Consider the following 21,215-nt stretch of genomic DNA (forward strand, 5'->3'; position numbering starts at 1 on the left):
TTGACTAGGGTAAAACCACTTAAGGGTAGAGTCATCCCCTAAAAAGTATTCCGCTATTGCATCCCTCTGAACAAAACGTTTGAGTGCTTTCATACATCCTTAACGCTATAATAATTGATAATCAAATGGCAACAATTTTACTCTATCAAAATAGAAGCTACTACACCCATCTGTACACATTCTTTCTCAGTATCCTACACCGCAAACATTCTAACCCCCATTTTTCCTTACCAAACACTCTCATACACCATTCACTCGAAACTCTGCACAGAAATCGTCCACGTGCCCTCGAAATCTGCCAAGCAATCCTCATCAGCCACTACACAAGGATCAGCCTGTACGCGCGTACATGTCCGTAGGGGGAATAAATAAATGCCCGGCTGGATCGTTTTATATCGAGCTGCTATCTCGACCTTTCTTCCCCGACGGAGAGGCTGTAGAGGCTCTCGCCTTGTAAGGAGTAAGGGCTGCTTATGTACGGCCGCGTACGTGTATTCATATAAGACCGTTTCCACGTTGGGACGCAGCCGCGTCTATCTTTCGCCCGGCTACGAGCGAAACTTAAGTACTCGCGCGTTGTGATGAATGGACCGTAGGACAGACGGGGCACGTGGGTGGAATTACAGACGATTCGCCTGTCTGGTCTCGCGACGCTTTATCGGAAACGCGGGGACGATCTATGCTTCACGATCGTTCCGCGATAGAATCGTTTCGATGGCAACATCCGCGGGCCCCTGAAGTCTGAATCAACGGGAAAGTTACATAACGACAGATACGCTTTCCTAGCTACAGTGGCTATGGTTATAGTTACGGTGGTAGTTTCTTCATTACAGATGGAACACTAGTGGAGATATTTATTGCGAAATATTTCGCGGTTCCACGATTGATAAAAGGGTGAATATATTCCAAGGTACCCTTTAAAAATGAATCTTTCACGCTACGTTCTACGAATTCGATCTAATGTTAAAACTTGCTTTTAGACACTGTACTGTAAATATTTGCGGTTGCTATTCCTATCATTTCTTAGCTCAAAGATTCCAAGTACATACACTATGAAGAGAGAAGAAAGAAGTAACGTTGACTCTTAGCACGTGAAATGTTATGTACGAGTGAAATAGCGGTCGAATAGCTGGAATAGTATCGCGTGGCATTAAGGAGCCGAGAAGATATGCGATCTGTAGTGCGTGTTACTAGCTTCAATTTAAAGCAAGAGAAAGTTACGGATCACCGCGAATTAAACGGGTCAAATTGTCGCGGATCGCCATTCCCTTTAACGATCCAATAAAATTCCAGCCTCTATGCGCTTGATTATCCCGTTTCCCTGCGATTACGAACGCTCAGGTGCATCCTGCACCAGGTAGAAGGCTCTGTTTACGATTCCAGTTCCAAGAAACTGCAATCTCTTGCTTCTAAATTCCTTTGTCTGTCTAAATGGATCTCCATAACATTCCAGGTCACCCATTCCATTCGTAATTTTCAGCAGCTGTATTCCACTGCATTTCCACTGTATTCATTTAAATAATCGTCACTCTAATTTCTCAGCAAATATATTCAGCTGATTCTGCACCACGAAGACCACAAAATTTTGCGCCAGAAATGATCCAAAAGTATCGGAACATGAAGGTGAAAGTCCAACTCGAAATAACTACTCCGCTTGGTTTTACCATCCCTCGTCGAAGTAGATCCCCTAATCTACACTTGAACTGGACACATTTCCTTCATCTTTGCAAGCACTCTGCCCCTGAAACCGGCAACCCGCGTCCAGACTATCTAAATTCATCCCGCAGCTTCCACCCAGACGACTAGACTCAATTTCCGAAGATCAGAGCGTTCCAGACGCGAACTCTAGCAAATAACAAACTTCTTTGCGACGTACACGCGTTGAATCGCCGTTGAAGAAGCGCAGGAATGTTTACGAGGCTCGGCTGGCGTCGGTGTTCTCTTCTAGGAATGTGCTGAGCACCTCGTCGCCGGCTTCTCGTGGAAGATCTTATTTGTAGAGCCAGCTATTATCCGCGAAAAACGCGGCTGAATTATGCTCGGGTTGACGATGTGCCGGCTTCTGCCGCTGGAATACGATGTTTGATGAATGAAGGCGAAGAAGAAGCAGTGAACCAGACGAACGAGGCCTGGCTGGCTGACTTCCTCTCAATGGGACGAGTCGCTCGGTCGTCTTTTTAAAGGCTGATCTCGTGTCGTTAAGCCTCCTATATAATTCGTTCAGTCGTTTTCGCCGTATATGGACGGGGAACGAATCGAGTAACTCGTATTTATTCGCTTTTTCCCCTCTTCTCCGCATCGCTGCTTTATAATAGCCATGTCCGTGTCGTGTAATTATTAATTCCTCGGTAAAAAAAAAAAGAAGAAATTTCACCTTTCCTCTTTGCGATCGTTTCTGAAGCACAATGGCACAGCGGTGGACATTTTGCGTTCCGGGGTTTTGAAGTTGAAGGGGATTAAATTAGAAATTCGTACGAATTGAATTGATCGTTGTGTCGGGAGGCACGTCAGCACTTGCTGTCGACTTTGAGTAATTTGTACCGCTACGTTTTCGATGGATAATGATTTTTGTTGCGTCACAAATTTCTTTGGTGAATTTTGGGGCATAGTGGAGGGGGGATATTTATGGAACTTGTGTCTTTATATTTTTTTTCATTTATTTTTTAAAGATCGAAGTTTTTGGCGATGAGGTGCTACGTGACGCCAACACGGCTGCTCGAGATAAATAGGAATGGAAATGCACTGTAGAAACGTAATAATGTAGATCAGTAGTAATTTTCAGATGGTGTGTTATTGATAATCTAGTGAATAGTTGATCATAGTGAGCAGAAATTTTATTAGGTACACTATCGATAGAGCTCCATAAAAGGACATTCTGGTTCGTACTCTATTTCTGTTTATTTCTCGCATCAAGGCTCTCGCAGCGAAACGGCACACTATGAATCATACGGTAATTATATTCGTTAATAATACGTTACAACAATCGCTTCATGAATATTTCCTCGTTTCCTGTATCAAGGTTGTTTTCATACGAACGTTCAAGAATCATAAAGTTCGCCATATTCGTCCACCATAACTGTATTATACTCAATATTTCACTTTACCTATTACAAACGGAGATTTGTTATTCGTGCCGCTTCTGTGCCGGTTTTATAAAATTCGTTTTTATTCGTTTGAAGCTGTTTTCGAAGAAGAAACTTTCATTTCCATTCTTGCAATCGGATTCAGTTGCGGTCAACTTACTTTTTCTTCTATTCACTGAGTTATATAAATTTATATTAAAGACTTATATAGATTTATATTAAAAATATAAACTATTGTTGATAAATGTGTGGACGAGTATTTTGCTTCTAAATATCATTAGATACTCGCATCTACATAGGCGTTCGATTAAAATTTCATTCAATCTATTACCTCAAAATTACACTGTGACATAAAATCGAAACCATCTTGTACCAATGTGTGCAGAATTTAAATTATTATATTAAAAAGGTAATCACATATTTCTCTTTTCATTTCTCTTTCAACTCGCACACAAATGTAAAGCAGGAAAGGGAATATAATTTATATCAAAATTCCCCTAAATTAAAGCTACCACAACACACCAGATCCTTCTTTGAAACCAGTTTCCTGGAAAACGAAAACTCACGCACACAAGTTCCCATCAACATCTTCCAAACATTTTTCAAGGAATCCGCCACGAGTCACGAGGCATCCTGTATTAATCCCAGTCATTTCTATTTACGTAATAATCGATAACCATTTATCGACTTGCCTGTTACTCCCACGCGTAAGTCCAAGCACATATCTCCAAGATGACACGCGGTGATTTACGGACCTGCTGGCATTGTTTAATAACGCGCCGCGTATGAAAGGCACCCGGAAGATTCCACGATGCAAGATACCGAGGGGTTCTGCCATTTGGGATCGTGGCTACGTTCCAGAGATAGGCATGGAGGCGAGGTAACGCCGTTCTTCACCCAAAACCAGAAATTCCTAGGTAAAACCAGGTGCGCTCACCCAAGGAAGAATCTCCCTTCGTTCGGATCGATTCGAAAGATTCTTTGGCATAAATAAGCACGTACATTTCGTCGTTCATTTCTAACGAGAAATCTCAATGGCGTCGAACAAAAATTCTGTCATCAAACATTTTTGAATTCCCAAGAGAAAGAACAGTTGGCAAAACAAATTTAAAACTATTTAGGTACCTGTTCCGGTTCCGTCTTATCACTGTTCAGTGAACATATTCTAAAAAGTTTCTTTTATTGTTAAAAAAAAAATAAATAAGAATCCATTGCTCTTATATCTGCAAAATAATTACAAAAATTAGGAAAATTTGATATATTAAGGGTGGTATATTAATAAGAATAATAATGAAATGTTACAAAGTAGGTACGTTTATAATTTATAACTATCCACTCGAAGGCGATCTATCGCCGGCGCTCCGCCGCCGAGGACAATGCCCTGGGACAGTTTTCTAATCGCAGAGCGGTCTTACAATTAGAAGGTGATCCATCATTCGTCGGTGTCCACGGGCATCGTCGCCGAGTAGCTCAAGTGAAGCCAGAGAGGCCCGAAATACATCTGAAACAGGTGTGGTCGCTTCGTGGAAATAGAATAGGCAAGTTCGCGGATTGGCGTGAGACAACCGGGCGATTTCGTCACGCGATGGGCCACGGTTTCTACGACGAAAAAAAATATCTTTGCCTTACGCAATCCGTGGCTGCCTTTTCGAAATTACGCCCCGAGACAATGCTGCTCGTCCGCGCGGTCGCGATGGATCTCGAGCGACGAGGACGACGTATTGGCCGCGGGTGGGCGAACTCGTTACGACGTCTCATTAGTCAATGTTCTGGCGGTTGGGCGAGGTAAAACGAAATTCTGTTTGCCAGCGCAAGGTTACGGCGAAGTATAATGGGTGTACAGGAACGTCGAAGGGAATACGGATGCCAGGAATGAGAAATTTTTCGAGTGAGTTTCGAATGTACCCGGTGTCTCGTTTCAATTGAAACCAGTTGGTCCACAGGGGCACAGTGGCAATTCGGTGGTAAGATTTACCTAAGTGGTTACGTTAGGGGGTTGTGTACGAAGGTGGTCGTTTATTGTTAGATGAAAATATTTGTGGGGTACGTGGATCCTTAAGCGGAATAATTTAAATACAACACCTTGTAGGAGTAAAAGAGTAGGTAAATTCAAAATTTGTTTTCTCACTTGGTAATCTTTCAGTGAAATATCGAGGTGTTTTTAGGAGAGTTAGGTAACATTTTAACTTTATTTTCATACATTGTTTGTTACTTAAAGTTTTAAAATGGCGGAGTTTTACAGTACGAAAAGCGATTGGAACATGAAAAATAAAAAAATCTTACTTCAACTTAAAGAAAAATAAATGTTCTTCAATTTAGCATACGGGTTTTATCATATTTTAATTTGTTCCATTTTTATAAACCTCCAAAGTCGGAGTGTTTCAGTGATAAAAAAAAATTATAATTTCAAATTTTATGGTGCAAAATTGGGGAGGTATATTTCGCATTGCATTATCGAGCCACGTATCCAGTGAAAGAATTCGTAAACGATTTTTATCGCAGCACACAGTACTCATACATCATTTTGGCTACGAGTTATTTCGGTGACGATGATTCAAAGGAAGTAGGTTTATCTTGTTTAAAGTTAATCAAATATATTTTATAAACCTCGACGGTATTCGACCAGAGTAATTCCCACAATGTTACGCATTATCAAGACACGTTGGCCTAAAAATTCGAAGATTCTGTTCGGAACGTGACAAGATCTGCACTGGAAAGTGTATAAGGTTCATTGTTTTGTTTAGTCACCTTGTTTTGCCTAGAAATTTGTTTCTTTATCCAAACAGTAAACAAATGTTCTCCTCCTCCTTTCCCTTTCTTTTTCTTTCACATGGAACCTCTTGTTTCTTCTTTCAACTTCACGTTGTTCTTTTATTTTGTGCTAGGAGACAACACACAATAGCTTCCATCACTGCCATCGTCAATCACGAACACGTCTCAAATCTCTCATCAAATACACATGTCTAATTTCTAACCACCACGTGCAAAAATGACCGCCTGTCTTAAACAGTATTTCTATTAACTTAAAGCACTGTCTTAAACAGTATTTCATTCGTAACTAAAATTTGCGCGTACGGGAGGAGTACCTAATACTCTGCCATATTAAAAATCATTTAAATCTGCCCATGCTTGGAAGTACAAGGCATTGACAGTCGACTCGCAACGAACCACAGCGCATGCCTGGAGTGGGCTTCTTAAATTGTTTCTGCCTGGTTTTGATTAATGGGATGGTGGTCCCCGTTTGTTCCCGATACCACCTCTAATTGCTGCCTTTCTTTCGACGTGGAGGGCCGGTTTGCATAGGTAAAACGTCGCCCCCCGGCTGGGAATAATGAGATACAGGCTACGAGGGCCATTTACGATCCGTCGTGATCGATGCCATTGGCACGTACGCATACTTATCTGGACCTGTCTCGAAAACGTCCAGCTCCATCATTTTTAATTAAGAGAACTCGTCCCGGCCGATCTCATTTGCTTATCAATGCCGCGATCGGCTCGTAATTACGTGGGCAGAACTAGTTTTATATTCGACAACTACATACTGATTTCAGGGCTTTTTACCCAACTCCCCTTATGGTAATGCGTACCGATTTTTCTGCCACCGTGAAATGTCGTTCGCCTCCGATACAATCAGAGCAGTTGCTGCGTTCCAAAAGATCGGGGAAAAATGTAGAAATATTCCAAGGCCCAATCCATCTTTGCAGTTTCGTAGAAATGTTGCTGGCTCTATCTCCGTATCTTAATAAGAGGATTCGAGTTTGATTTATAGTAGCAGAATATAGCCCCCACGAGACTTGTGCATTAATACCTAAATTAAATATTTTCTTCACTTAAATTTGAAATACGGACTTCTAACTTACAAGCTGAAAATAATACTCCAAAGGCAAATGAATTTGGATGATTAGAAATTATTTACATTAATCTCGCCATGCTTTAATGGACATCCTGCGATGTCGATCGTCGAAGCAGCAAGCGGCGAACGGTAACCGAGGAGGTACAGTAAGAATTTAAGGTTAAACAAAACGCATAACGGGCAGAGACGCGGGAGTCGCCGGCGTGGGTGTCAGTATTTTCGTTCTAACCTAATTCAGTAGTTCTAGAGTTACACGGTGGCTTCCTAAATATAAAATCTAGCGCGCGGTTCACGCTGTAAAACGCCCCCCGACGCCTTGCGCGCCTGTTTTTTGCGAGGAACAATGGGCGCTCGCGGAACGTTTTCCTGATGGGTTCCATTATGAATCACATCAACGAATTCTCGATCCAATTCGTCGAGGACAGCAGATCGAGCTGGATTTTAACTTTCCCTCTCGTAACTATCGCGGGGCATATTAATTTCAAACGAAAGAAGGAAGATGCAATTATAAATTTTCTTTTCTCGATGGTAGTTCCACTTGAAGGAAAGTGCGTTAAGGACTGCTTTACGTTTGTAGCTTTCGTGTACAGTGTGGGACGTATTGGTGTGAGTTTTGGGTCACAGAATTTAGGACAGTAAGGGGTGGAATTATTGTGAATTTGGAGGTAGTGGAGATTGATATTCTGGAGTTTATGGTAATGAGAATTGGAGTGGAGAATTCTAAGGTGTCGAGGGGTAGAAGTTGTGACTTGTAGAATAAGGAATTTTAATATGACGAAAAAGACAATTTATAAAGTAGGGTGAAGGGCCCAAATTTCGCCCCCGCGCCTAATTTCGTCCACCTGCATTTCTCGATTCCTATAGTTGCATTTTCTGTGTCAGCTGGTGGTAAATGTTCAAATAACAAATTTTTAGAAAATCGATCTCAATTTCCTTTAGATTTTCGGGGACGAAATTTGGAATTCGCGCAGTTTCAATATGGTGATCACTCTAAAGTCTAGAGCATCTTTTCCGGTGCGTCAGCAAATACCATGTTTGCTTTATCACTATTAAAATGTTACAATTTACCCCGAGCTTGAATTTTTGCGTTTTATCTCAGCAAAGGAGAAACTAAACATGGAATTACTAAAATGCGTACACATTATAATAAACTAATGTGTACTGATTCGTTTGCGACAAAGAAGCAAATATTCAAACGGTTTCTAATCACACAGGTTGTGAAGATTAAAAGCTAACCCAGACCTAAACCAGACCTAACTCAAACCTACCCCAAGCCAGCAGGTCCTTGTAAATAATTCCAGTAGTTTCGAACTTCTGCAAAACAACTCCAGCTTGATCGAACTCCCCAAAATCTATGAGACATCCTACTCCCTGAATCCTTCCACCTTTGCGTATTTGTACACCTCAACTATCTGCGCTCTCGAAAAGAGAAAAATCCCCCGTCCACCGCGGCTACGTGCAACGATACCGATTTACTCGCGCCTGGAGCATCAAGTCCAGCAAGCGAGCCCGACCTGCTCATAAATACCCAGCACAAATTACACAGAGAGGAATAAACCGGCGATGGTCCGCGCCAGCGTCCATTAAGCATCGCAGCTAACGATTCGGACAGCCATATTTTCTCGAATTAGCGGGCATGGCGATCGGAGGTGGGTTTTCGCGTGGACGTTGCGCAGCGATCGCGAGCCTCTTCGCGATGGGGGGACTCGATCGACACGAGTGGGACACGGGAAGGTGGGCATCGAGTCGTGGGGTGGGAGAATTTCCACATCCAGGTACCTGCCAATCGCGAACGCCGGGTCTTACCTGCAGCCACAATTGCCCATGCATCCAGAGACAGATTGCCACGTCGAAATAATAGCGGCGCGTTTTGCCCCCGCCCGGCATCGGTCCGCGGCCCTTTTCCCTCGGCTCGCGGCGACCTGTCGGTGACATTTACATTTGGACATACCAGCCGGGAAAAGTTTTACAACCGGCGTCTCTCGATCGTCCAATCAAAGTTCCAGCGGGGGCTTGTGCAAGTGAGCGCGCGGGCATTATACACGCCGGCCCCGTATTCGACGTGTCTCTTTTTGCCCGGCTTCCTTCGGGGAGATCGTTACTATCGCTGCTGCTCCGTTATGCCAAAAGATCGCTCGGGGAACGGTTTCTTTTGGTTGGTGGAAACGCGTTGCGCATTACGTGCTCGGTAAGAAGTTGGCTAGGTTTGAATAATGGGGATCTTAAATGAGGTGTTTGAGGATATTTTCAGGGGGAAGGGGCGGGGGGTGGCGTGGTTCGTTGGAGGTAATTAATTGGAGTGATGGGGGAGAAGGAGTTGCAGCAGTTGCGGTTGGGAAAGAGGTACAGGTGTGGGGGGTGGTGAGAGGTGTGTGCAAGGTGGAGGAAGATGGTCGATGGGGGAGAGAATTGGTCGGGTCTGGATGGCGGTGGTGGTGGTTGATTGGGAAGTGAGTCGTTTAAATGTGGAAGGTGAAGAAAGATGGTTTATTGGGAGGTGAGTTATTTAAGGGGTTAGACCACCTTGGCCAGGTCAAGAAATATCGCATCTTTGGGAATTTATTTCTAAGTGATGAAAACACTTTTATGGATAAAAATTTGCAATGAAGATAGAGACATCTTTGAATAATATATACAATTTTTTTCAAATACAAAAAACATTCCGAAAACTTTAAACGCGTTTTTTCTCGAAACCACGTTTTCCGAAACGGTGTACGCTGTAATTTGAGTAAAACTTTATGGATTTTTATACAATTTTGCACAGATGTTCTTAAATGTATTCTCTATCGTCTGACCGTCAATTTGTTTTTGTTAAATAAATTCGGGCAGTTACACTAGAGTACCCGCTTAAATCTAGATACTGAGAAACATCTTTGTGACTACATCACTAAATCGTGAAGTTGAATTTTGGGAAGAAAGATGGTCCATGTGAAGAGTGTAGTTCCAATCTCGATGGTAAGGGAAGATGGTTGATTGGGGACTCACTTGTCGAACCTGGAAGAGGAAAAAATACGATTAATTCGGAAATGAATCTTTCGTATTTGGAAGGTGAAGAAAGATGATTCCTTCGAATCCAGATGCTAAAGAAAGGTGGCCAATAGAAACAGAATCCTCCTAAATTGGAAAGTCGAATCTAGTCGAGCTAGTATAGTGAATTTAAATACTTCATTCTGTGAATTCCAGAAAAAAAGCTGCACATTATTATCTATCAATCACAGTGGAGGACAAACGAAGCATTAACCATAGTAACAATTTTTTACCACTTTAAGCCGATCGAATGAACATGTACGCACACCTTTCACAAATAAATACTCAACCCTTACACCCAAAAGAGCTTACAGAGTCCCCGAGGCCTCTTCGCCATCTGAATAACCGAAGAGTGCTACGCAAGAAGTGTTTCATCATAACCATTCGATACGGTCATTCGTCACAACTGTCATCGGCTGACCAAAGTCACTTTTACCATTTCATTCAACTCGTCGCCGTCCCTCCAGTATACTCTCTGCCAGCGTCTATCCCATATATGGCCCCTTTTACTCGTGTTTAATAGAAAACGCCCACGCGTACTACAAAAGCGTGTACCAGTTACGTCACTGTCAAATTATACAGTCCGCGCAGTGATAATTCCCTGGAATAGTTGCTCGAGGTAAAAGATTCGAGCTGTTTAACGGTATCGGCAGTGGGGCACGGTGATCTTTTCAGATTTCAACGGCGTGTGGGCGATCCAATTGGCCTAACCGTCAGGTGGTCCACCGTTGGCGCACAGGAAATACCCGTTTTCTCCTCTTTAGGCGTCGGAAAAGGCTGGCTTCGACCGTTGGATCCGCCGCTATCGCGCGAATTTGTTTTCGAAAGCGAGCAACGTCGAATCCCACGAATATCGCGGCGTTACGTAAAAAACAAACAGAAGGAAGAGATAAACACGGCGATCAGTATCAGATGTAAGAAGAAAAAAAAAAGAGGAGGGAGGAGAAGAAGCGAAAGAAAAAAAAAATATGGAATGGCAAGGTGAAAGCTGTGTGTACTCTTTTGATGGAAATCGACATCTGCTTCCTGCGTTGAAACGAAGAAATATCTCCGCGTGGCGTGCCCAATAAATTTACAGCCGTGTACCGCGGCACGCTCGATGCATGTTATTAAATTTTTACGCCCGATAATGATCCTTGTTCGACGAAGAGAAAATACGATTTGTATCTGCGTTATGGGAATTATAATTCCGCGCTGCCTACGTCGGAGGAAATTGACGGTCTGCCTGTGGACATTTTTCTTCAGGGGGCCATTCAATAGAACCGGGCGGCGCGATTAAGTTTACGCGAAACACTATTGTTGCTCAGTGTCGTTTTAAAATTCATTTCTATGCAGAGTAGGGTTGTAAAGATAAGGAGAGAAGTAAACGTGAGAAGGTATTTTGAATTGCTGACGTTTGAAGATGAATATACAATAATTAGAGAAGAAAATTCTATTTGCTGGGAACTACTTAAATGCTCAGAGGTTAACGCGCAAAACGTTTTTCACTGAAGATTTTCAAATTTCCAAGTCCATAGATCCTGTTTCTTGCGTTATCTCCTCCGCAGCCGCAGCTCCGTTCAGAAACGCGAAAGGGAACAAAGAAAATTGCACGCAACCGATGGAATACATTAACAGCTACCATTAACGTCAGCGATTGTCCTTAATTAACACGGCGTAGAGAACCAAGAACGTCGTGGAAAAAAAAATTACGACCTCTTAGAACGTCGTATTACGCTTTCCATAACACTTAATCCAGCCGAGCCGTAACAATTAATTCGTTCCCCGTAAGGGCCCCTGGAGAACACGAAACGGCATGGGTTCGTGTGCGTTTTATTATCTCCGGAGACATTCCACGGATGAGGACGCGGATTTGCATACGATCAACCTGCATCAGCGCAAAATCGGTCCATTATGCGCTCTCCAAGCCCATAAACAAGTTTTCGACGTTTGCCAGTCGCGGCTGCATTATCGAGATTACGTCCTTCGAGTTTGACTCGTGCACTCTTTTCGCCGTCGAACCGGTTCAAACGCACCATCCCTCGTCATATCCCTGGATAATTAATCCACCGGAGCTGGGTCGTAGAGTAACTATCGATAATCGGAATTGTAGTTCACGTGGCATTTGATTTGGCTATGTAAATTGCTTCTTCTTAAATCGTTCCACTTATTCAGGTGAGATTCTGGTTTCTCATCAGTGATAATAAGTTTGAATGGGTCTCTTTTGTTTGACATTTTAGCTGTTTAATTGGTATGTATTTTTAACGTAGCGCGTGTGAAATATTACGGTACGGGGGCAGTGAGTTTTCGTAAGTATTTTGTGACAGCTTTTTGTCACACCGAGTTTGTGTACGTATAAGGAGGGAACGTTTAACAGGGATATTATTGTATGAATTATGAAAATTCCCAAAATTCAAGCTTTCATCACAGAGAGTACAGATTACTCTACATCTGTGATAAGAAACTCTTCTATTCAAACATTGATCCAGTATCTCCCCTGAATCGGAGTCCACAGCTCAAACGAGGCTATCAACGCAATAGTGGCGTAAACCCAAAACTTTTGTTCTGAGATTACAGCTAATGAAATTATTAGCGTTCTAAAGTCGTTGCTTTAATTTGGATCGTTAGGTACATAGGTATGATGTTTGGTATTGATTATGAATTGGTATTGCGCGACGTAAATCAACAAAATGCTCAGCGCAAAGTCACGTTTTTGTGCTGGCATTTAGAGGTATTTGGAAGGTTGCTCGGGCTACTATGATTAAAATTTTGCATAAGAGGTGGTTCAGGCTGAAATGTCAATCCATCCGAAATTGAGGATTAGGCCAATATTGCGCTGATATATCACTTCCCAAATATTATTCAACAACACACCAGCATCCTCAAAGGATCATAAACCACATCTACTCTACAGAGCCTATCCCTGAGAACTCTAATCCACTAGCTCCCAAGTATCTAAAATCCAACATCCCCACCTAACAATCGCCCATCACAGCTGTCAGAAGATGACAACACTGTCCATTCCTGAGAAGCAGCCTCTCAGTCGACCAAGCAGACGCATAATCGACCGATCAAATCATCCGAGGGTGCAGAGAAGTGGAGGTCCAGCTGGCATTTAATTCGCGTCTGCATCGATACCGTCGCCGTGGCTACTGTCAATAGGGAACCGTGAACGTGCTCGCACAGAGGCTGGAGTGCTTGCGGGACTGCGGTGCCCGATATCGTGGAGGCGTACATTATATCCCGCATAGGTTAAGCCAGCCCGCCTACTTGCTCGACGTGTCCCAATACCTGGCAGCGATATGTCAACAGCTACTTTCCACTCGGCGTCCTGGCACCAGGTTTTATCGGCGACGCGCGACGGAGCGGCATTATGCCGACTACTCGGCCATGGCGACAGCCCCAGCGCATGCAGGACGGCTGACAAGCTGCCGTTTTAACGTACGATTACGCTCCGGCGGGGAAAAAAGAGAAATCATTGTTACCTTTCGCGTCACGTACGCTCCACGCTGAAAACTTAAGTCGATCGGCTCTGAACGCTTGCTGCGTGAGCTCCTCGCGAGGACGGGGCAGGCACGCCGCGGAAGGGTTCGCTGTCTGCGGATAACTTGTCAAGGGGGGGTTCAGGAATCGGAGATCAATTTTGGGAGTGTGTTTTACTTGAATTGGCAGTGGAGGAAGGTAATATAATCGTGGAGCTGGAAACGTTCTTTAAGATACGAATATCAGTGGAGGATTTAATGGGCAGCCGATGAGCAGTTGCCGCCTGGGCCGCTGCCCAGAAGGCCCCACCACGAGAGCCCCAGCTTCAAAAAAGAAAAATTGCGTTGTAATCAGGAGGAAATCCCCTATATATTCACAAAGTTTCAGATTTTTTTTTAATTTTCTGGTTCGGGATCTTCCCTTGTGAGTTCTTCGTTAACACTTTAAGGGGCCATTCCGGTTAGACGGGTTGAAAAAAATCGATTTTTTTTAAACATTTTTCGAAAGTACATAACATCAAATGGAAAAATTCCGATTATTTTAGCTTCTACAGAGGCTCGGTCTCTATAGATGAAAACTTTGGACGCGTTTTTCTCGAAACGTGATTTTTTCACGTCGTGAAGATGAAATCTGAAAATCTATCGAACCGATTGCTTTATAAATTTTACTGCTTATTCTACACAGCTGCGACTCTAGCAGGGGCTACAACCAAGTATTTTCATTCAGTGCAACTTACTTTTAAAATCGAAAATAGCAAAAGAAAAACGCGGAAAAACATTTTTCTTGCATTTTGCCCCGCCGTTATGCTAATTTTGAAGATAAATCACTAATTATAGTCCGAGCGATAGCCACAGTCATACTGATCAAGAATCTGTTTAGATTTTTGGGTTCAGATAAGTCTAACAGCTGAAACCACCTTCACGAGCGAGACATGAATTTTTAAACATGTCATCAAGACCACTTTCAAAAGCATTTTAAAAGCAATAATTGTATTACTTTTATATTTTTTATTTACCGTAGAAATATAGTTTAATTAATAAGAAAAAGTTTTATTCCATTACTATAATTATTTTCGTCGCAATAAATTCCTGCAAATCGCTGAATTTATCGACGCGCTAACCGGAATGACCCCTTAAATGGCGCAAGGTTTTGAAAATACCCCTTTAGCAGGGTTTCTGTTCAAAGTGAACATTCAGCTCAGCACACCCCCGGCGTGAAAACACGCCGGCGCCACTCCAAGTGTTAAAGTAATTGCGGAGTAAATGTTGCAGTTAAACGAAGGTATATTCTTGAGAGATTGCACTTGGTCCGATGCACCGTTGTAGGAAACGAGACTGCTCTAACCCCGGTGGGGCCTTCAGGGCTCATTAACCCGCGAGCCAGCGCGTTACGATGGACGTGGTACCGGTCGCCGTGGTCGTGGAATGTCAGCTTTCGGTGTGAATATTAATCCACGCCTAACCGAAGAACATTCAGAACGATCCAGTTCGCCAATGGAACTCCAAAATGCCGGTGGCTGGCTCCTTCGAGCTTGATACGCATTCTCGTGCTCGATTTTTTCTCTCGACCGCCGCGGCTATCGAGGGATTTCAGGGGAAACGATAATTCAGCGAACGGGTTCGTTCATCAGCCCCGACTGTTAAGTAACGATTCGTGTATGCACTACGATAGGTGAATGCGCTGGATTCTTAGGCGCAGCTGTTAATCATCGAGGAATTCGCGGGAAAAATGGCGAATACGTTACGCGTGGCGCGCCTCTGCGCTCTTGTGTCGCCCTTTTTTTACTCGTTTATGGTACTGATTAATTGTTCCTGCGTTGAATTCTGAGGCGCGCGGGAATAGGCACGATTTATCGATGTTGCTCTACTTTATGCCCGAGCAGATTTTATCGATCATTAGGGCCGTTTCTGAGCAGGTATTTGTGACTCTTGACTGGTACCTTGGGCGTATTCAGTCAACGAAGGGGGGAGATATATTTTTTCAGACAATTCTCTTTTCATTTTTGAAAGAAATTTGGGAAATGATGGTGACGTAGGGTGAAATTGGATAGTTATTTTAAAGAAGCTGAGCAGAACATCCTATAGGCAAAAATTGCAAACTTCGACGGTCTCGATTTCCAGAATGATAACTTAAAGCGTTTCCAATTTTATTTGGAGTTCATTATATTTCAATTTCATAGAAATCCTTAGTACTACCTGAAAACAGTGATCGATTTAGTGCAGATTGACAAGTCATTAATCTTCGTACTCTATTTTAAAGAATTCAAGGGGGAGTCTTGTACGAATTATTTTCTTTATAATTACAATTACTTTTCCACGTATTACATACCAATTTTTGATGTCCATTAGTTGCTTTAACTTCGGAATAATACGTCAAACATTTACTCGCAATAAATTTAGTCATGTATTCACTTCGACAGAAGGTGGACTTGAATGCCACCAGGAAAACATATCGATAGGATTGAATCATTTCTTCGGAAGGCTGTTTTGTAAGATACATACAGGCGAACAATTTTTAGCGCGAGGTGAATCGATGATTTCAAATGGCGGAACAGCTTCAGCGAAGGATCGAGGAAATATGCGGTATTTTTGCTGTGTTATTTCAGTTTTGCAAGCGGTAATGGTGTAAGGGATTCACGTACACTCGACTTTTGGGAGCTACTATTTTCGATTCCCGTTTATTTCGTAAACACCCGTACCTCACATAGGCAAAACGGCGCGGCGGGCGTCCCGGGCGATTCGCGCGACTGATTTGTTGGCAACACTTGAGATGGTCGATTTCTTGCTCCCATTTATCCGGTTGCTGCAGAGTCGTCTCGGGGACGTAATATCCTGAATGAAGCCAACTGAGTGTTACAGTGTTTTCTGGTATTTGTGGATCCACTTTTTCGTTACTCTTCTATGCATGCATGGAATTCGAACGAAAATATCTGTGCTCTTACTTTCACGAATACTCTTTCACGAACACGACGATGACTTTTCGTTATTAAAATATAAATTCTACTTTTACTACTTTTTATGTCAACCAGGAATAATTTCATGTACCTGTTACTAATTAGTCTTGCATTATCGAACAACTAAGTTTACTTGCAACTCCAATTTAATAATTAAGCGAGTTTAACAGAGACCAAGAGACACTCGCTTCCTAGATGTATTAAATAGTAATATTCCTGAAAGATTGAGGACTTTCACTGGTCACGATGACAAATTTGGCTTTGATTAGTTCTCGTAAAGAACCCAGAGCTATGCGTTACGTTGTGTATACACACGTGAGCGACCGCTCACTGTTTTTAAGCAGCCAAGTTTAATCACTTTTCATTAAGGGGTTAGACCACCTTGGCCAGGTCAAGAAAAGGAACAAGAGAATCGAGAAAGAGAAGTGGCTTGCACGCAGTTCGATTCCTGCTTAGTGGTTCGCGGGGTTAAATATACCCCACGTTTGCATCACACGCATTGCAAATCGAATAACAAAGATATCGGTAGAAAAAAGATAAAAAAAGAAAAGGAAAGCAACGTGTTGCAAATCAATCAGAGTGCTACGTGCGGAGAATATTTTTCTGCTCTTTCTCTCAAATCTTTTTCGAGCTCGCATCTGGGAAAGGAAAACGCCCTAGAACCCCTTCTGTTATATCTCAAATAATGTGGGGAGCATGATGTCGACCAGCTGGGTAGCAACTAGAAACAAGAGCATGACGCGAGGACTCCGAAAGATCTCCTTGTATGGAGATTTTTAGTGAATCCCCCACTCATTTGGGAGCTATTTAAACCCTGTAACTTCAACCCTTGTTGGTTCAGAACTGTGTAGTTACGCGCAGAGACGTGTATCAGATTCGTTAAGTGTTGGATGTATCCAGTGAGATCGGGCTTAGATTCCATTTCGAATTTACAGTTAACCCTATAGAACCCGCGAGTTCGGTTAATATTCTGTTTGGCAATTTCCTCTAACTACTCTAGACTCCGCATCGCCAGTGCGCCAACACCGTGCAATAATTGGTAACTTAACTTTTAATTCGCGACACTAAACACTTGTACTCAGAAGAGAAACTTTTCAATATACAGAATAGTTATTCACTGATAAAATCGAGTAAATTATTGAAACCCTGTATTCCCGTACCATCGACACGGGATTTAAATTTAAAGTGGCACGAGCTTGTAAGTGGAATAAAATGGGAGTAAAACGATCACTGATTGCTCTGACGAGATTTTTTGGAGGAAGAGTGAAACAAGACTCAGGAATATATGGCAGCTGATATAAAAAGAGTAGGATCACGCTGAACCAAGATGATTCAACACTTACGACACGAATGGCGTTTGATTTCGAACAAGTAAGATACAGTATTTATGCCACAGTAAAAAGTAAACACCGTGGAAAAGTTTGCTTCGGAGAAATAATTCACTTCACCTAAAACAAGTTACATCACGAAAACCGAAGGAAAGCAGGAGACACAAGGAAAGCGAAGAAAAAAGAGCCACCAATCCAAGGAGGACCGCCTCTCGCCCACAACCAGGAGCACAGAGTAAGAAAATACTCTTCGCAACAAATAAACCACACTCCAAATAAAAAGCAGAACATATTAGCCTCTCAGAAGCCACACTGATGAAAAATTCAACCGCAAGAAAGTAAAAAAAGTCGCGCACTAATTGTGTGCTCAAACATGACGATTCTGAAATTCGGTGAATATGGATTGGATCAGTTTATAGGGGATCAAACCCCTCAGCGTAAAGTCGTAAAACGATCCAGAAGGTGGAAGCGCGGAAGGGTGGAAGGGGTCGGAGTACGCCCGATAAAGGGATGGCAGCGAAACATTATCCAGCGACAGGGTACACGTACGAAGAGGAGGTGAGCGTTGGAGGAAGAAAAAGACATGTACGTGGCGGGCGATGAAAGATCGAAGGCGAAGGAGGCTGAAACGGCGCGAGCCGGAGGGCGAAGGGGGGGGAGGATGAGGTTCGGATGTCTGCTATTACAGAGCACCTCCGTGGTCACGGCGCACGGCCCGATATGGAGCAATCTCAGATTTCCATCCGCCCAAATCAAGAATATACGCCCTCGCCTCCGCTCGCTCTCTTCTCCCTCTAAGGGGGAGCTCTGCTCATCTTCTTTGCCACCGCCGCCGTCGCCGTCGCTGTCGTCGTCTCCGTCGTCTTCGTCGCCCGCCCGGCGCGGAGGTGGAGGCGCTGCTCGGGGTTGGTGCGTCCGCGCTGGTAACAGTGCCAAAACTGCCTCAAAACGGACTGCTCCGCTCTCTCGGCCCATCTCTTTCTCTCCCCCTTGATTTTCCAACCTTTTCCCCCTCTCCGTCCCGTTCCCCCTGCCCGGCGCTCTATCGCCGCCTCCCTGGTCCCTTCTCGCGAGCTGCTCCCGTCCTCATCTTCCCTCTCGTATCGGTCTTCTCCTCGCACGCGGTTTCACCCGTCCCGGACACGTGCCCTCTATACGCTTCTCACCTTCCTGCCTACGACCACCGTCTCCGATCCGCGCCCGGTTCACCCGCGACCGTTCCGGTCCACCGTTTTTCCCGCTTTTCCAGCTGGCCGACCCGTGGCCATCGGCGGGTGCCACTCCGCGGGTGAGACAACAAGTGTCCGGCCGCGAATCGCGCGATACGCCACGGGTTCATCGTACCTATCGCGATTGCTGCGTGTGCGCTTAACCTGACGGACATACGTCGCAAGTGAGTGAAGGTACTGACACCTGAAGAGGATTCGGGAGATTGGTGGAGTCGAGAGGAAGCTCCTAGAGCAGGGCGCAGCGGCCTGAATTTCGTTACCTGCTCCGTTTGGGTGGTGAACGCTCGAGGTCCGTCGACCAGGATTTACCAAGAAGGAAGATCCTCCAGCAGCGCGCGTTCATGTTGCCGGAAAGCACGTTTCCCGTCACAGGTAACTCGAGGCAGCGCCTAGAATCTAGATTATCGCAGTGGAGGATTCTGCTTTCCTCGTCCACATGGCGCGGCGACCCTGCGTGTGGGTGTGTGTGCGCGTTTTGGGGTGTGCTCGTAATCAGGCCAGTGGATCACGGTCCCACGGTGTCGTTCGATACGATTCGATGACGACCTTCGAGGAGCCTGCGACGCTTTGAAATTTAAATTCGGAGATGCGCGTATTTTTACCAGCGTCCTCTCCAACGTGATCTTCCTCGCGTCTTAAATTCAGCATCGACGATGCTCCCGCCTCAACATTTATCATCCCTAAGTGTCTCCTGACCCCTCCGTCGTACTGGGATGCTATCGGAGAAAGAAAATCAAATTCCCTCGCGTTTCCACCCTGCCGCCGTATCGCCTTGACATATTCCTGAGCATTGCAGCTGACTTACCGTTTTTAACCTACTTGCGCCCCTGCCAATTGAGACCGAACACATGCTCGCCCGCGTCCCTCGTGCTGCCGTTCGCCACGAATCCGTCCACTTGTTGCCTGTAATTGTGTACACTGGTCGCCCCCGATGGAAAATGTTCGCGCTTCTGCATCCCCCAGTCCTCCGCGATTTTCTCTCGCCCTGGTACACGATCTTGCTCCGCGAGCCGCTGGTGAGCGCGAGCAGAATTCGGCCAGCAAGCCTGCCCGGAGGATCGAGTGTCGGCCCATTGTGCTCCAGGCGTGTCGGGGCGATTGGATGCCGGGGTCGGCTCGCGTTTAATGGCCACGGGACGTAAATGGATCCCGAAGATAGGGAATAAAGGTAGCAGGAGGGCAGAAGGCTTGGCGAAGGAGCACGGCGAGCCGTACGAAAGTGTCTCGACGGGCGTAGTCGTAAAGATACACCGCGCCGCGGGCCCGTCATCCATAATCCCAAATATGGAGTGAGAAATTTGAGAGAACCGAAAATAGTGGCGCTACGCCAACCGCTAAAAATAGCCAAAAAATAAATTGTAGTTACGCGGCCGCCTGCATCATTCTATAACTGGTCTTCAATGAATCGGGCCACCTCCCGCGCACACGCCGTTATTAATACCCATCCACAGACTACACCGCTCGGTAAGCTATATTGCTCCCGTTTTTGGCGTGCGCCTGTCGCGACAGCCAGCCGATCCTCGCGGCCAACTAACGGCCGGTACGGCCGCCACACGTGAATTAGATAGGCGGATTTTTTCACGGTGATACGGGCTACAAAAATAGGGATCATATTTATTGCTGTTTTTCTTCGATGCTTTAGCGGATCGTTGCTCAAATCTGAGGGAATATATTAGCCACCCCCTATGCCAAAACCATGAATGTGCAAGTTTTCACTTTTTGAGTAAAAACGTGGGCTGAATGCTTTTTTTTTTGTTTCTAACTTTGTTCATAGCAACTGTGACTGCAGGTACTCTGATTTAAAAAATTTTGATCTCCAGAATTATCTGAGTACATTTTATATCCAATTGGGAATTTCCATAATTTGTGGAATCACACATTCGTGGGCTTGGCGTAAGGGGATGATGTGTATGGACTATGTAAATATAGGAATGACTCTGGCGTTTTGTGTGGGTTCGTTTGATACATTGACGCGTTGTCAGTCAAGCATAAATGCAGGGAAAATTCTCCAAGTGTTTTGAAATTGAATTGTTTATATCCGGCGAAGACCGCGTTAGCAAAGAATTTTTTAAGTATTCCGAAGACGAAGCTTCTATGTTTTGGTACTTTTTAAATACCCAATTTTGGGGTGTGGACATACTCTATACGTTTCTTGTTGTAGCAAGGGTTGAAAATTGTTTGAATAAAACTGCTGAGAACAGAAGTCTGCTTCGCGTAGTTACAGATATATATATAAGTTTTTTAGGGGAAGACTGATTCGACAGGCGATTGTTGACACAG

General features: G+C 44.3%; 1 protein-coding gene and 1 long non-coding RNA gene across 6 annotated transcripts in view; one reads left to right on the plus strand and one right to left on the minus strand.

Annotated features, from left to right (window-relative positions):
• The window catches only part of LOC143367554 (uncharacterized), a 62,577-nt gene that overhangs the window by 28,159 nt on the left and 13,203 nt on the right, over positions 1-21,215 (plus strand). The window contains exon 1 of one of the 5 annotated variants that reach the window (XM_076809514.1): positions 17,226-19,307. The exons of the other annotated variants lie outside the window; for them this stretch is intronic. Within the exon in view, the coding sequence (XP_076665629.1) occupies positions 19,277-19,307 (31 nt within the window). The 5' untranslated portion in view covers positions 17,226-19,276. Of the gene's footprint in view, positions 1-17,225; positions 19,308-21,215 lie in introns of those variants that run through there. 5 annotated transcript variants of the gene reach the window in all.
• LOC143367556 (uncharacterized) lies at positions 9,603-20,136 on the minus strand. The gene is made up of 3 exons (XR_013085049.1): positions 19,741-20,136; positions 19,196-19,651; positions 9,603-9,930 (listed from the first exon to the last, which is right to left on the minus strand). It is a non-coding gene; the product is annotated as an uncharacterized LOC143367556 (long non-coding RNA).

The sequence above is a fragment of the Andrena cerasifolii genome, chromosome 3 (genome assembly GCF_050908995.1).
Source record: "Andrena cerasifolii isolate SP2316 chromosome 3, iyAndCera1_principal, whole genome shotgun sequence".
Lineage (NCBI taxonomy): Eukaryota > Metazoa > Arthropoda > Insecta > Hymenoptera > Andrenidae > Andrena > Andrena cerasifolii.